The sequence below is a fragment of the Zophobas morio genome, unplaced genomic scaffold (assembly GCF_036711695.1).
Source record: "Zophobas morio isolate AGI-343-1 ecotype UQ-CSIRO unplaced genomic scaffold, CSIRO_AGI_Zmor_V1 ptg000058l, whole genome shotgun sequence".
Classification (NCBI taxonomy): Eukaryota; Metazoa; Arthropoda; class Insecta; order Coleoptera; family Tenebrionidae; genus Zophobas; species Zophobas morio.
In genome coordinates, this window is record NW_026972163.1 from 6,354,068 (window position 1) to 6,370,228 (window position 16,161).

Below are 16,161 nucleotides of genomic sequence, written 5' to 3' on the forward strand. Positions count from 1 at the left end.
CGGACCAAATTCTAAAATTTTGCGAATTGACATAGCCAGATAAATGAAACCATGCTTCATCACTAAAAAATGTAAGATCCAGTAACCCGTCATCATGAAAAGTATTCTGAAACCAATTGCAATATTCTACGCGGCGTGGAGGATCTATTGGTAAAAGTTGTTGCACAGTAGTTATTTTGTAAGGATGCATATGCAATCGTTTTTTCACTACTTTGTGACATGTGGTTACGGGAACTCCTGACTGTTGAGATAATCTTGTCAAAGATGTTTGGGGATTCTGCTCGAGTCTTTCTCTCAAATCATCAACAACTTCCTCAGATACTGCAGGTCTCCCAGAAGATTTCCCTTTGTTGACATTGCCAGTGCGAACAAATCTGTTGATGACATCTCTAATGTGAGCCTCTAATGATGTTTCTTGAATTTCCAAATCAGGGTAATTGGCCAGATATTCTTGCTTACAAGCGGCTACAGAATACAGCCACGCTCCGTCTACGAATGTCCCATTGCGATAATAAGACATAACGATGAAAGTGTTTTGCTCAACCGAATAAACCATTTTCACGGTCTTCGCTTCGAGCACAAAGTTTTCGCACACAAGCACCAAGAGCCTTGAAAAAGGCTATTTTGTAGTTTTAAACTTGGATCAACGAGAATTACTGTAAATCACACTTGGAAAGTGGTAGAACAATAAAAGCGATGATTAGTCTTTAAAATTAGCAACGAAAGTATATTTTGAAGCTTGATACTTAAAATAAAATCACACTACGTTCTAAATACCTATTTATTATGTACAACAAAATTTTTGACAGAACTGAATGAAATCTCAAACCGTAAAAACTCTGATTATTATCCGTGTCCGTTCACCCATCTGGTGGTCCTTGATTTTATATGACTCTACGATGAGGGTTTAGAAGCTACCCAGCAGTCAAAGTCATATTTGGATTTTTATCTTTTACGTTTATACATTTTCGTTGAATATGTACTTTTGTGGCGGGAATTGAAATATTAATTTTGTAATATACTATTGTTTTGTGGCTAATTAAAGAATTTCGTGTAATTTTTATGAAAAGGACAATGGATAGATAAAGTTCTATTATTTTATTATGTAAAAACAAGCACTAGACATGACAAAACATATTTCAGTATGAGCATCCAAAACTTTGAAGTGTTAACAAAATGTGCTTATTGTGTGAAATAATTTCAAGTACAAATCGACATCTAAGATATTTTCACGGCGACAATTTCAAAAATATTAAAAACTAGCAGAATAATTTGTCCGCTATGCTTTGAAAACTTTCAGCGTTTTCACTTATTAACGAATCATTTCAACATCGTTTATAACATTGAGTTGGAAGTAAAGGATCTACAATTTAAGAAAACGGAAGATTTTTTTTACACGAAAAGCAGATTTAGAGTTAAAAACTAATTCTTTTATATGACGAATTATTATTCTCTACTATGAATGTCAGAAGTAATCTAGCAAATTCTGTTAGTAAATGTAATATACGAGCTCCTAAAACTAGTGGCAGTATCAAAATGCAAGGAGTCTGTCCTTCACGAATTACAGCTCACTTTGATCATTCTTCCTCAGTGGTACTTGTTCAGTTTATTGCTATTCATGTTGTTCATCACAATGATCTTCGCTGTCAACCCCTGACTACAAAAGAAACGACATATCTAGTTGAACAAATTCGCACTGGTTTAACACACGAAAAAATAATTGAAACTGTTAAAAATCTAGAACTCAGTTCATGTACCAGATTTAATCTTCTGACTATGAAAGACATTCCCCACATTGCAGAAAAAATAATATATCTGGTAAATGAAGTAAGGAAAATCTTGTTGTCCATCAGAACATGAAAAATTGCACAAAAATGACTGCATTAGCTTCCATGTACAGTGGGCTGGAGTATATGTTAAAAAAATATGGCGCCAAAATCATTTGTGTAGATGGCACACATGGGACAAACCTCTATGACATTGAATTGACCACAAGTCCATGTGTTAGATGATAAAAATATTGATTATCCAGTAACATTTATTCTGTCCAACTGAAAGGACACCAACATATAAGAGGTTCTGGTTGGTGAAATAAAATCATTAATATCGGTTTTGGTACCCAATTATTTCATGACAGATGATAGTTACAGCTACATATTGGAATGCCTGGAACAATAAATCAGATTCTTACAAAATTAGATTATGTATTAAAAGAAACAGATGAAAATAAATTTATAAGACTGAAGCAAGAGCTGATTAAATTTTTGGTAAAAAGTAAATTTGTGAATTATTTAAACACTTACTACTTTCAAAATAAAGAGCGCATGAAGTCATGGGCCCAGTGTTATCAAAAGAACGCAGGCATTAACACCAACATGCACGCCAAATCTTTGCACAGATCTTTGAAATACAAATATTTTGGTGGTAAACCAATAGAGGGCTGGAAACATATTTAGACACTTTGAAGAAACTACTGAAGGATACATCTTGGTCAAGAATTTCATCTATTTTATGACTTACAGCTATTCACCATGACCTTTTGGTCAGTAAGTCCCATAAACTTGCCACCCAGATAAGTTTTGATAATGTAGCTAAAGAATCTGCTGTAAAACATTTAATGCACTCACAAACCAAAACTAACTTTCATGAAGTAGAACTGATGGATAGGAAATGTAGTTATCAGACATTAAAATGCGTTGTTTGTCAAATTTGTATACACCATTAAAGATACTCTTGCTCTGAGTTCTTAATCAAAAATCATCTTTCTAAGCACATGCATCTGGTGTCCATGTATATAAAGGCATATTTAACCACCAAAGGCCCTTGGTCCCACTGGTCATCAATGCGCCTTCAACTTCTGAAAAACAGTTTGAAAATGAACTACATTTGCGCTTATCTAACTCCGTAACATCGCGCAGAACACGCGCTTCTCGATTTCGCACAAACTGTTTGTGCAAAGCTCTTCTACAGCATCTTTTGATCACGTTCCTCATCTTCAAATGTTATGCAAATGCTTCCTTTTGCCACAAAAATTTGTTAAATTTCGCATTCGTGCATTCTTTAATTGCAGCATTGCAGCCGTTGCTAACATAACCTAACTTTTTATGGTCACCAACGCGTGCTAACTTTTTGAAAGGACACACGGGCGCTTCGCCTCCTGCACTTCATTACAAATATACTCCTAAACGTGGAACTTCTTTTTCCGTGGATGATTTAGTTATTGGAATTTGTGCGTGTGTATATCAACACCCAACCAAAAATTTCACTTGTTATCGCCAGTATCGTCTTGTTATGTTAGTCACATGTGTATTGACGCATGCGTTTTCGATATTTAATCATGAAGCATTTAGGCAACCAGTTATACAGATGCATGTGGTGCTTGTCGTGCCCAAGGACACATTTAGTAAAGTACACATAAAGCGAAAGGCGGCACACATCCATAACCTACTGCGACCCTATAATCATTTATGAAAACCCTGTACCATGCGCTGTGCTGTCTGTCATTTGTCTAAAAATATATGTTGTTTTTACACGATTGGCTTCAAAAAAAAACGGGAAATGTCAGAAGTGGTTGTGTCAAATTTTATTAATTTTTCATAGTTTGAAACGGCTTTTTAGAATTTAGGTTAAAAAACTTATGTGTCAGAATTTAGAAATATCAGTTACTTTTTAACAGATGTTATTGTCAAATAGACAAGACATAAATTGACAAATTAAATTTTCAATTCACATCAGGTGAAATATCATTTCCTGTTTTTTTTTTTTTTTAAGGCAACCGTACATTTTGCGATTCAATTCAATTCAGTTATTAATGTCGAGAATAAATTTTACTTTGGTTGCTGAAAGTACGTATCGATACTTAAACCAGAAAACAGAGAGAGGCGTCATAGTTTAAATCAAATGACGGTTGCGGCACAGTAGATCAGTAACGAAACTTCAGCAATATTTGCGGAACGGGTGTGACCTTGGGAGCCCGTTCCCGGGAAACACGAAGATTCAAATATTTCGTAGCATTCGTATGTGATTCATATAATACTAATAATTGTACACAAAAATAAAAATGGGTGGCATGTACTAGTGACATTATCCATTTTTTTCTTTCTTATAAATTATTAATATATTCAAGCAAAACATTTTTATTCAATTTTGACGTTTTAAACAGCGTTTATTAAATCCTTAACAAGTCTGACAAATAAGTTGTTATCCACAAGTGAATTGCAAAATTTTTATTTCACTCTTAATATTTTTAAATCACTCACAAAAAAATAAAAAACAACTTCAGGAACATAAACATTTTGCTTATTATTTTTAATAGTTTTCACAGAATACAATTTGTTTACAATTTTCACTAAAAGGTTGCTGCAACTAAATCAGTATTGTTTGACATATTTGTTTGGCTGTGAGACGTCAATTTGGGAAATGTATAAATCCCACACCAATACAATTCCAAAGTGTGTTTCGGAAACTATTTACTATATACAGATTATTTCGATACGAGTGCAAGAACCAACTGTGAAACACTATTTTATTTGAAAAGAAAAATTTGCTAAGGTGTTCTTTTAAACAAACTTCCACAACACATCTCCCCTGTATTCCGGCCTCTTCAACCATCATTAAGTGATGTGAGTTACCGGAAACTCACCTTGAAAGAACACAACTGTTTATGGTATGTTTGTGGATACTCATTAATACGAAAATTCTTACACCACCACTTCTGCGAAGTTTGTTGTGAACTTTGCACATTCTTACGAAGTGGTACATCCTGTTTTACTTGTGTGACATTTTAAAGTCAATGAAGATGTGATTTTTGGCGATTTAATGATACCACCTAAACATTTTGCAGTTTATACTTCGGTAGTGGGTAATATATTTTGTGAGTTTTTCCCAATTTATGCATTGTATTCGTTAACTGGTTTGCGGCTAAAAAACGAACCATACAAAAATACCATTAGCCAAATACACTGACGTCATCCGAGGTCATCAAGATGGCAGCGTTTGACAACTAGCCTATTTTCTCATAAGAGTCAATGCTAATATTTTCGGAATTCATTTAAATTTGAGAGCGTGTCAACTGTGTTTTTATAGTTTGGTAAGTTTGTTACAGTTTCTAGACTGTGTAGATGTCTGTAAAAGGCACCATAACGTTTGAATATGCTTAAAAAAAAAATGTTTTCCAATGTGATGTGCAGGTTAACTTCGCTGCATCTTATATTATTTGTTTTGCAAATTAATTCTTTGTTAATGTACATCAATGGTTTTTAAATACACTAGCATCTTAATATTATAATATTTTGTATTTTAGGAGAAAATGCCTAAATTTTGTGCTGTTGTAGGTTGCGCGAATCGAAGCACCAGAAATGCGGACAAATTTTATTTTCCTTTCCCAGCAATTAGCAACAATAAAGGTAAATATATACAGGATGGGGAAAAAAGGCGGAAGCTTTGGTTAAAAGCCTTGAAACGAGTGGATTTAACGAAGCCAAAGTAAAGTATTCCTATGTTTGTTCGGATCATTTTATTTTGGTACAGTAACTACCTATTAGATTTACAGTTTTTAATAAATTATTACATTGGTGCTCTTTTAGGTTAACCTGCAGATTTGTCAGATGTGGACCATCCTGATTATGTTCCATCACAAAATCTAGGATATCAAAATAAATCTACTCATAATACTTGTAATGTTGAAAGACAAAAATAGAGAAAACTGAATAAATGCCTCTTGACTTTTGAATGCACAAATTTCATTGTGGGTTATTTTATTTATTCCAAAAATAAAAAAGTTTAGAATGGTATTCATTGTTATGGTAGGGACATTGTCTAAACACAAATTAAAATCACTTGCACTCATTGCATAAGGATCTACGCCGTTTAAATTGTTTAACTTTTGTACATATCTGTTTTTCTCTTTGACGGAAAGACATCGTGCATAATCACTTAAATTATCCATACTTTAAAAACAAATTACACACCTTCACTTAAACCCGTCACATTAACCTCAAACGAAAATATTAATTTCCGATTTACCGCTTTAAACACACGGATGTATTTTGAGTGACGAGGAATTCAGACCAAAACAGCGTTCTGTATTTTTATTTTTATTATATATTTTTAAACTCAAATCGCCAAAAAGAAGCACCCTGATACACAGAAAAGATATGAAAGAAGCTATTCACGTGTTTATTTTCTAGATAAATACCCATACTTTTAAATAAAATGCGAAAATGTTAACATTGTCACTTATGGAGTTTCACGGCGCTTGTCAAACGCTGAGTTCCCGCCACAGCGTGACGTCACGTGTTATTGGCTAATTCCACCACCCCTGCAAAGACTTTCCTCTTGATTACCTCGTCTCAGTTTTTATTAGAGTTAGAATTTTTTACACACTAAAATTTAAAAATAAATCTTGGACCGCTCAAACACGCACACATCGAAAATTAAACTATTTCGTTTAACCTGCAGTTTGTTGACCTCTTTAGCCTGGAATTTTCTAGTATTTTTTACATGTATCGTAAGTATCTATTACTTTGTTAAAATAAATTTTACGTTTGTTTTTAACCCCATAACCCAACATCCCATATGATTCCGTAATTAATATAACATTTCTTGTTGACAAAACCAGACAAAACGTTCACCGAAAACCCTAAAATGAAAAAGAAACTATGTTCTTCAAGGTCGGAGCACCTTTAGTGACGCTAGTGACCTCTTTATGTCGTTCCGTAAGCTCCCCATGTATTTCTTATGGAATCAGCTGAGACTTTCATAGCCCTGGTTGCGGACACCTCAATTTATGTTGGTAGCAGTGTTTGTTTCTAACTAGGAATAAAAGTAACTAGAAGAAATGTCAAAATATTTTTAACGACGCGTTCTATTTCCGACAAATTGACATTAGATTTACCAGAATATTACAAGCTGCTTACTGTTTCCTTCACTTTCATTCAGGCCACACGAATTACAATTATAGTGAAACAAGGTTTTTATGGGCGGTGACTATTTAAATTTGGCGCTTATCTTTGGCAGTTGACGTTGAGGCACAGAATATCATACAGTACGGACAGCTTTTGAAAGCCCCATAAGAAATACACGTAACGGACCAGGGGGTCGATTCTCGAACTCGTTCGAATAAGTTCCGCATACGCAAGTGGCCAACTTCCGAACGGTTTTGAAGATTCGGTATTCTCGAACCGCGCGCACACGTTGGTATACGCAAATGTTCGAGCGTATACGAACGTCAAGTTACGAGTGGGTAGATGCGATCGCATTTTGGTTTGCGAGTGGTAAAAGCTAACCTAAAACTCTGTTTGGTTTTGGTCGTTCTGTTGTAACGTCAATATAATATCTTTAATATGCTGTATCTGTTAATATACATTAATAGAAAGGATTACCATTCCAAAAATACACAAATTGTAATGTATCAATTTGATTATGGGAATTTTATAATTTCATTTACAATTTTGACATTTGTGATGCAAATTTAAAAATTTTAAATTGAAACAGCCGATTTCTGTGTAGTACACATAATAGCTACATATGTATGAAGAAACAACGGATATTTTGAGTAATTTCTAATAATACATTAACACGTTCTTGTTATGGTTGTAACAATAATTTTTAGGTGATTCTGGCTAGACACTGCGAACATTTCAAATATACGTGCAGTTGTTTCAAAAATAAAAACTAAAATGAATTCTGAAACATCATTTACTGTACAAAACGGTTGTAATGGTATCCATAAATATACCTGAATAAATATCGGGTAACCAAACGCTAAGAATTCTCTATAAACTAGGAGAGTACACGCAGTAATAATAATAATATGCAAATACCTGCTGGCTGCGGTGGTCCCACTCAAAAATAAACATTATTAAGTTTATATCTGCATCATTGTAAAAAAATCACAAGAATTTGTATTAAATACGTAGGGTTGCATAAAATCATAAAATCAACATTTTTTTTTAATCACGATTTTTTTATGTTTTTGTAGTCTGTCAATTATTTGGGATTAAAATAGTAAGTATCCGACTTAATGTCATCCATGAGTTGTACTTCTTAGTTTTGAACAATAAAGAGAATTTATTGTAATTTACATTGCAAAAATGGAATTGATAGTGTTATTTATAATATTTACTCCTATAATCTTTAAAATACAATTTAAAAGAATTATCGTTCCATTTTGTTGGAAATATTGTATTCTAGTTAAAGTTCAACTTATTTTGATATAAATTTGCATTAAATGGGCCGTAATATGCATTGCATATTCCAAACTGTAAAGAAAACTAAAAAAAAAAAACAATAATACTTTAAAGCAATAATTTAAATCGAGTCAATCCTGCTAATACGTGTTTTGCTGCTTAATAAATTTGGAGGTAACAGATTAAAATAGTCCTTCTTGGATTCAAACTCACCCCGCGTGAGTTCTGCCAACCATCGCAGTTAAATATCCTCTGTATTTCGCCGCTGTTGCCATATCCTCACTCGAACAGAGGCCTTCGTATGCGCATCGAGTTGCTATTCGCATTGGATCTCGTTCAAGACGACGGATTTTCGTTTCGAATAGCATCTTGGCATGCGCATCTATTCGTACTCGCATCTTTGCGAACGAGTTCGAGAATCGACCCCCAGAACAACAATAATCGACCGTTGGGTAAGGACATGACCTTGAATTTTGGCTTGAAACTGTAGTGGCAAACCTTGTTACTAAATAAAATTAACCACCATGTCAACATTGTGCGTCAAATTTGACATTTTAGATGTTTGGTATTTAATATTGTAACTGTGATTTATTATTTTTACTGAATAGAAAATGCGCGTTCGAACAAATAAATAGAATAAATAATCTTGTGGAAACTGTACACAGGGCACAGGGGTGCAGTATGCTGGTATGGACACAGTTACGAGGGCTGCTTTTATATATCGGCCACATGAAGGTAAAATTGAGTCGGTAGAAAATAGTGAAGCAAATCGTTTTTCTAGGGCTGCAAAATAAAAGGTGAATGCTTCATGTAGCATGTTAAGCCCGCCACTCACGTTCCAACGCCGCAGTACAATTGTTTTGGATACGACGAAATTGAAGTGTTTTTAAACGTCTGTGTATGCGATCAAGCAAATCAGTTGGATGTGGACGGTTGGTGAACAAGTCTGTCTGCAGCAGCAATTGTGTTGTATTGGATGGAAATTTGATCATGTGTGGACATGACTCGACAGTGTATGTTATTCAAACCGTGAGAGCAGCTATAAAAGTACATTTTCGTCATTTCGTCAGACATGTCATTACGATCGCAAATTTTTAACTGCAAGGTCGTAACGTGTGTGTGTACTGCTGCTTTTTAACAGAATTATACAACAGTTGCATCCAATACAATCATACATCATCAAAAGCGTTGAAGTGACAGAGATGTTTATCATATATGATGACATTACGTGCAATGGCAAAATAACTACATGTTTCACAGGTATATTTCATCAAGCATTTCTTCATTAAGTATCCACAGACATAGCTTAAAGAATTTTGTTCCCCCATGTCCAGATGTCTGTAGTCTGTCATATTTACTTCCACAATTTATGTGCAAAAGTTGTTCAGCTTAAAAACTGTATTAATCATTTGACACTGGTTACTTTCTTTAGAGTCAATTGCTAGTAAAATAGATCCTAAATTATTACAACTATTGGAATTTTCACTGTGCTGTAAAAATTGCATACCAAATAGTTTTTTTATTGATTATAGAATAATATATTTCTTTATATTTCTTATCTTACAGATCCCAAGGGAAATTTAAAGAAGCCCCTGAAGCAGGTTTTTTCATTGTGCATGCAATCACGAGGTGGTCTACCACTGTAGTCCATGTTACTATGAAAAGGTTCTCAGAATCACTTCACTAATTTAACTAACAACAAAAATTCAACCAAAAACATTAAAGTACTTTTCCCAAGGAAGATGAAAACAACAGCGTTCACTTTCTGACTCTTCAAACGGTTCACACTTGGCGAAAATTGAAGGCATTGACAAAATAGGTAGTTGATATGTTTATGTTGAAATTAACTCGCTAAAGTGATAGACTTTTATTTATGAATAAAATAAATATAAGCACAATTCTTTTTTATTGTTCAAAATGGTATTTTCTTCGTAGTCTTCATACCACACTCCAAAAATTGGTTTCAGTTTATCAATATTCATCCGATGTTTATATCCGTTCCTTTCATATTGTTCTACGGACGAGCTGTATTTGTAATTTAGGCAACCAATATTCCACTTCGTTTCAAAAATCCCGCCTCTTCAAAACGGTTGGGTAAGGACACGTTGTTCCAATATTTGACGAGCTGTCTCTATTGATAGTATACTGTGGTTGAGGACTCCAATGTACTGTGCCCACTGAAATCATATAGACTAGAAAGAGTACGCGGACTTATTGTTTGTAACCCACATAACCTAAAAAATTGTTGTGTTGTGTTTATTCGAGACACAGTATATGATTGGTTCATTTAAATCCCCTCCATCGTAAATAATGCCGCGAAAGTACTGATGGCCAGCTGTGGATTGTTTGGAATCGCCATTTGACCACGCATTTGTGTGTTTCAGTGCATTTTTTTCATTGCGGAAGCTTTTCAAAAAGTAATAATGGTAAATTCATGTGTAGTGTGTGGATCAGTCTACATAAAAGGATCAACAACGTCCTTCCACAGGTAAAAAGTAACAAATCTTTATCAAAATATTGTAAATCCAGTGGCGTAACATACTGATTGTTTATGATGAAAATTTGTGAAATGTGAAAACGGATGTAAAATCGCAATATATGCTGTTTTTTCATGCAAAGGTTACCAACTGATACAAACTTGAGGGAAGAATGGATCAAAGCACTAAATTTGGTAGGTCTTGCACTCCCAAATTTCACATATGTGTGTTCTAAGCACTTCAGCAACACGTGTTTTGTGCTTTACCCATCTACAAGGAAAAAAGGACTTAAGAAAGGAAGCGTACCAAGGCTTCATCCCATAAAACCACGTGTGGATGTACACGAATTGAGGTATTGATTGTTTTAACTACAGGGTGCCGCATCCAAGTCTGGATATAGGGAATTAACATGGCAATTGGTTTTTATTTTATAATATCTCCCCAGATCACTTTAAAGCTATTATTGAGTGATGGCTTTGTGGAGGTTGAAGAGGGCTATCGACCAGTATTTTTTTCAAATCGTTGCATCGCGCTCATTTACTGTAAAAAGGTTTTAAAAATCGTATTTTGAAATTCGCGCCCGATCCGACTTGTCGCGAAATGTTCCGTCGCACTGTCGAAGTTCGGCGATCGCGTCTTCAGATTAGCCATGCAAAATCCAAATGTCAAAGTGAAATTAGAAATTATTCTCAGAAATCAACGAACAACTCAAACTGATTTATTTTATCCGGTGTGATGATTATTGTAGGACATATTAAACGGAATAAATGCACAAATTGATCCATTCATTCGTCATAGTACGCGACCCCGTCAAACGATTCATCTCGAACTACATTCAGGCCGTATCCAAAAAGCCCGAGATGAAGACTTCGAGCAGCTGGGATTAGATGAAAAAGCGAGGGCCTGCTTGTTCTTCGACGGCTAATTTAATTAGTAGGTAATTTGGATACATTTCACACTTTTTTTTGAATCACCAAAGATTGGAAGTCAATTGATTTTACATTCGTTAAGCAGGGATGGAATTTTTGCCGCATGGAAACATGTTCGTTACAAGAAATTTTTGAGAGAGAAATCTAGAACATTCACTCATCAACATTTTAAAATATTTTTCTGTATTACGAATGTGTTTTGGGATTCAGAAACTTGTGTATTACTGTTTTATTTGTTTATTGTGTTAACAACAACAAAAATAAAAATAATATTTCACAAAACAAAGTTACATTTATTTTCAAAGATAATAAAAATTACATAAAATCAGGTGGTGTTAACAGGTGCATGTTTGGCGCCACAATTTGAATTATGCATTTAAGAACTTTTACTAATTTGTAACTGTTGTAAGGGATGCCGTGTCATTGGCACCAATCAGATTATCTCAAGCTCTTGTACGATCCGTGGTAGAAACAATTCACTGGCTCTGATTCTTATCAGGTGGGCACGACGTCTTTTAGGGATCTTAAACAGATGGGATAGAAGAGTTTCAAAAAGCATCATGACAAAAAATTAAAGCCTGAGGACTACTCACATATGGAGTTTTACGAAGGAACGCTTGAGAAAATCTAGGCTGATGGAGAGTTTTTGAGGAACATTTGTTTTACTGACGAATGTTCATTTGGTCTTAAGGGAAGTTATAATCGTCAGAACGATCAAATTTGAGCAATACACAATCCTCACGTGGTCGATGACCATCGTTATCAATGGCGTGCAACTGTCAATGTGTGACTGGGGCTTCTAGGACATCATGTCATTGCACCTTTTTTCATCGAATCTGGATTGAATGCTCAGAAGTAGGACAATATCAGCAAATACTTCCTAGGATTCGAAGGGTGCGGCATCTGCAGCAGATCTTTTACATGCAGGATCAAATCTCCAGCCATACAACTCGCACAAATGTTGTTTATTTGAACCAGTATTTTCCCGCAATATTGGAATGGAAAGTTTTCACTGCCCCATTGGCCTGTGCATTCGCCAGATCTAAACCCCTGGCAATTTGTTCTTTGGAGATTTCTTCACGAGCATCTGTATTCGAACAATACGAGCTATACAAACAGAGACGCGCTGAAACAAGCAATCCAGCAATATTGTCTTCAGATTTCAACTCAAATGCTAATCAACACGCGTAGGAGTTTTGAAGATTGGCATACTTACTGTACGGCTGCTGAGAGCAGTCTTTTTGAGCAATTCTTGAAAATAGTGCAATACTTCTCCAGATTCGTACAATATTTCATTACTTCATTCATCAACAATTGTTAAGTTTTGTTATTTGTAGTTATCTAAATGGTTCATTAAAAGGTTCTCTTCAAAAGCGCCAGCTCTTTTGATGGTAAATCTTATCATCACACAATAAGAAAAGCGGGCCCTCGCTTTTTCATCTAATAGCAGTAGAACATGGCATTTTAATGAGATTTTAGTAATAAAGACTCGACCAGCACCACCAACATAACCTAATAAAACATTTTGTGCAGTTTGTGCATTTATTCCGTTTAAATTGACCTACAATAATAATCGTTATATTGGATAAAATAATTCAATTTGAGTCGTTCAGTGATTACTGAGTGAGGCAGCGCGAGTACATCCCTAGCTTCTTCTTCTTCGTCTTTTCGGTACGAATGTACATTCCTAGCTTGAAGGGCTCCCAGGACATGTCAGAATGCTGTCGATGGGGTTTACAGGAAGACCAGCTGCTCGAAGTCTTCATCTCGGGCTTTTTGGATACAGCCTGAGTGTAGTTCGAGATGAATCGTTTGACGGGTTCGCGCACTATGACGAATGAATGGATCAATTTGTGCATTTATTCCGTTTAATTTGTCCTACAATAATCCTCACACCGGATAAAATAAATCAGTTTGAGTTCTTCGTTGATTTCTGAGAATAATTTCTAATTTCACTTTGACATTTGCATTTTGCATGGCTAATCTGAAGACGCGATCGCCGAACTTCGACAGTGCGACGGAACATTTCGCGACAACTCGGATCGGGCGCGAATTTCAAAATACGATTTTTAAAACCTTTTTACAGTAAATGAACGCGATGCAACGATTTGAAAAAAATACTGGCCGATAGCCCTCTTCGACCTCCACAAAGGCATCACTCAGTAATAGCTTTAAAGTGATCCGGGGAGATATTATAAAATAAAAACCAACTTGCCATGTTAATTCCCTATGTCCAGACTTGGATGCGGCACCCTGTATAAAAATTAATGTTATAAATATTTAATTTTTTAGCACTGCAGAAGAACAAAGTAATGTTAATGCTCCATCAACTGCTTTGCTGATGCCAGGTGAAATGTAAGTACCTATCTTTGTATAAATTTTTGAAGTCATGCATTGTAACATTCACTTATTATGATGTGTGTTAACAGTCCATCAACATCAAAAGGTGAAAGGGGAGAAAAACAATCAAGTTCAACAGTAACAGCAACCGAGTCAGATAATGGTCGTACATCAATAATGAGAGTAGCTAAAAGGACACACACAAGTTCATCAACATTGACTGCTAGTGAAACAGAGCGTGTGTTGGGGACAAGGGGCTCTTTTGCAACACCAACAAAGAGGTAGTTTATGGACTATATCAATATATAAATGATGTAAATATATAATGGAGTTTATGTTTTTAGAAGAAAAATTATAAATAAGCGGTACATGGGGGACTGGTCCAGTGAAGCAACAATTACTCCAAAAAAAGCTGGAGTGCAGTTGAGAATGGCCAAACAGCAGCTTCAGAAACAAAGTAGGCAAATAAGAAATTTACAGCAAGCAAAGAGGCGATTAAAAGCAAACATTTTTTCTATGAAGTCTATGCTGAAGTTCTTCCGTGAGAAAAATTTTATTTCAAGTCAAGCAGAAGATGTTATAAAGGTATGAATTCTTCAACCTACAAATATTGACATTTTACTTATTATGTGAGACTTGTATATCAAAGGTTTATGAAATAGTTGGATTGCATAAAAAATTTACTTATAAGTACTAATAGTACCACATAAGTTTTTACTAACAATTGTATAGGAGCTTGGTGTTAATGCTAATTGCTTGTTTTGTTTTGTTTTTTTTCTTGATACTTTAGGTAACAAAAAAATAATTTATATTTTTATTTATCTTCCAGGCTACTCAACCTGATGAAAGTGGAGAAATAATACGCCGTTTTTTACGAGGACCTTCAAAAGCCAAATATTCCCCAGCATTAAGGGCCTTTGCATTAACACTGCATTTCTTTTCTGCAAAAGCTTACAATTATATTCGGCAAAAATTTAACAAAACTTTGCCTCATCCAAGAACGCTTTCCAAGTGGTACTACACTATTGACGGCTCACCTGGTTTTACTGAAGAATCAAAGAGAGCTCTGGCTGCAAAAGTGGAAGAAACTAACGGGAAAAGTCAAATTCTATGCAATTTGGTGATGGATGAGATGGCGATAAAACGAAAAATTGAGTGGGATGGCAAGAAATTTACGGGTTATGTAAATATAGGTGTGGAGCTCAGTAGCGATGAACTAGCTGAAGCAAAAGAAGCACTGGTATTTATGCTTGTAGCACTTAATGGTAGTTGGAAAATACCCATCGGTTATTTTCTGCTTGAGGGTTTATCTGCTATGGAAAAGGCCAATCTAGTAGTAAAAGGATTGGAGTTTGTGCATCCGACTGGTGTAATTGTAACATCCTTAACATTTGATGGAACCCCAACAAATCTTTCTATGGCGGAGTATCTAGGTGCAGACTTTAAAAATTACATGCAGTTTAAAACATGGTTCCTCCATCCAATTTCTAATGAAAAACTCTTCATATTCTTAGATGCATGTCATATGCTTAAATTATTACGCAATTGTTTTGCTGTATACAAACAGTTAGTGGATGGATCTGGTGGAATTATAAAGTGGCAGTTTATTGAGAAATTAGTGGAATTGCAAGAAGATGTACAATTGCAATTGGGAACGAAGCTGCGGAAAAAGCATCTTTATTGGTCTGATCAACCAATGAAAGTTAATTTAGCTGCTCAAACTTTGAGCAATAGTGTATCTTGTGCTCTGATCACATTGGAGGATGACTTCAAGATGAAGGAATTTGAAGGTGCTTCTGCGACAGCTTTATTTACGAAACATATTAATGATTTGTTTGATGTGTTAAATTCTAAAAACAGATTTTGTACTGTAGAATTACGAAGAGGTCTATCCCAAACAAATAGAGAGCAAGTTTTTAGACGATTATCAGAAATTAGAAATTACTTGACAAAATTGAAAGTGCAAGACGAAGTTTCTGTTTTAAACTGTCGCAGAAAAACTGGATTTGTAGGATTCATTGTTTGTATTGACAGCTTGATGGGATTATACAATGAATATGTAGTAGAAAAACAACTATTACATTACATATTAACGTATAAACTATCCCAAGACCATTTAGAGTTGTTTTTTAGCTCCATGAGGAATCGCCTGGGGATGAATAATAATCCGACAGCTAGAGAATTTGAGAGGACATATAAAAGATTAATTGTCCACACTGAAGTAGG

The 16,161-nt window shown here is 35.0% G+C and overlaps 1 protein-coding gene and 1 long non-coding RNA gene across 3 annotated transcripts; both read right to left on the bottom strand.

The window, feature by feature from the left end:
- Positions 1-1,672: 1,672 nt before the first annotated feature.
- LOC135143342 (uncharacterized) lies at positions 1,673-3,278 on the bottom strand. Of its 2 annotated transcripts, none has more exons than XR_010282762.1 (3): positions 2,521-3,278; positions 2,304-2,440; positions 1,673-2,166 (listed from the first exon to the last, which is right to left on the bottom strand). It is a non-coding gene; the product is annotated as an uncharacterized LOC135143342 (long non-coding RNA). The 2 variants fall into 2 exon arrangements; XR_010282761.1 differs by having other exon boundaries at positions 2,304-2,473.
- Positions 3,279-11,867: 8,589 nt separating this feature from the next.
- Positions 11,868-13,596, bottom strand: LOC135143284 (heparan sulfate glucosamine 3-O-sulfotransferase 2-like). Its single transcript, XM_064075152.1, has 4 exons — positions 13,216-13,596; positions 12,812-13,156; positions 12,189-12,721; positions 11,868-12,118 (listed from the first exon to the last, which is right to left on the bottom strand). The coding sequence occupies exons 1-2, from the start codon at positions 13,452-13,454 to the stop codon at positions 13,147-13,149; spliced, it is 249 nt and encodes an 82-aa protein (XP_063931222.1). The 5' UTR covers positions 13,455-13,596; the 3' UTR covers positions 11,868-12,118; positions 12,189-12,721; positions 12,812-13,146.
- Between the last annotated feature and the right edge of the window lie 2,565 nt (positions 13,597-16,161).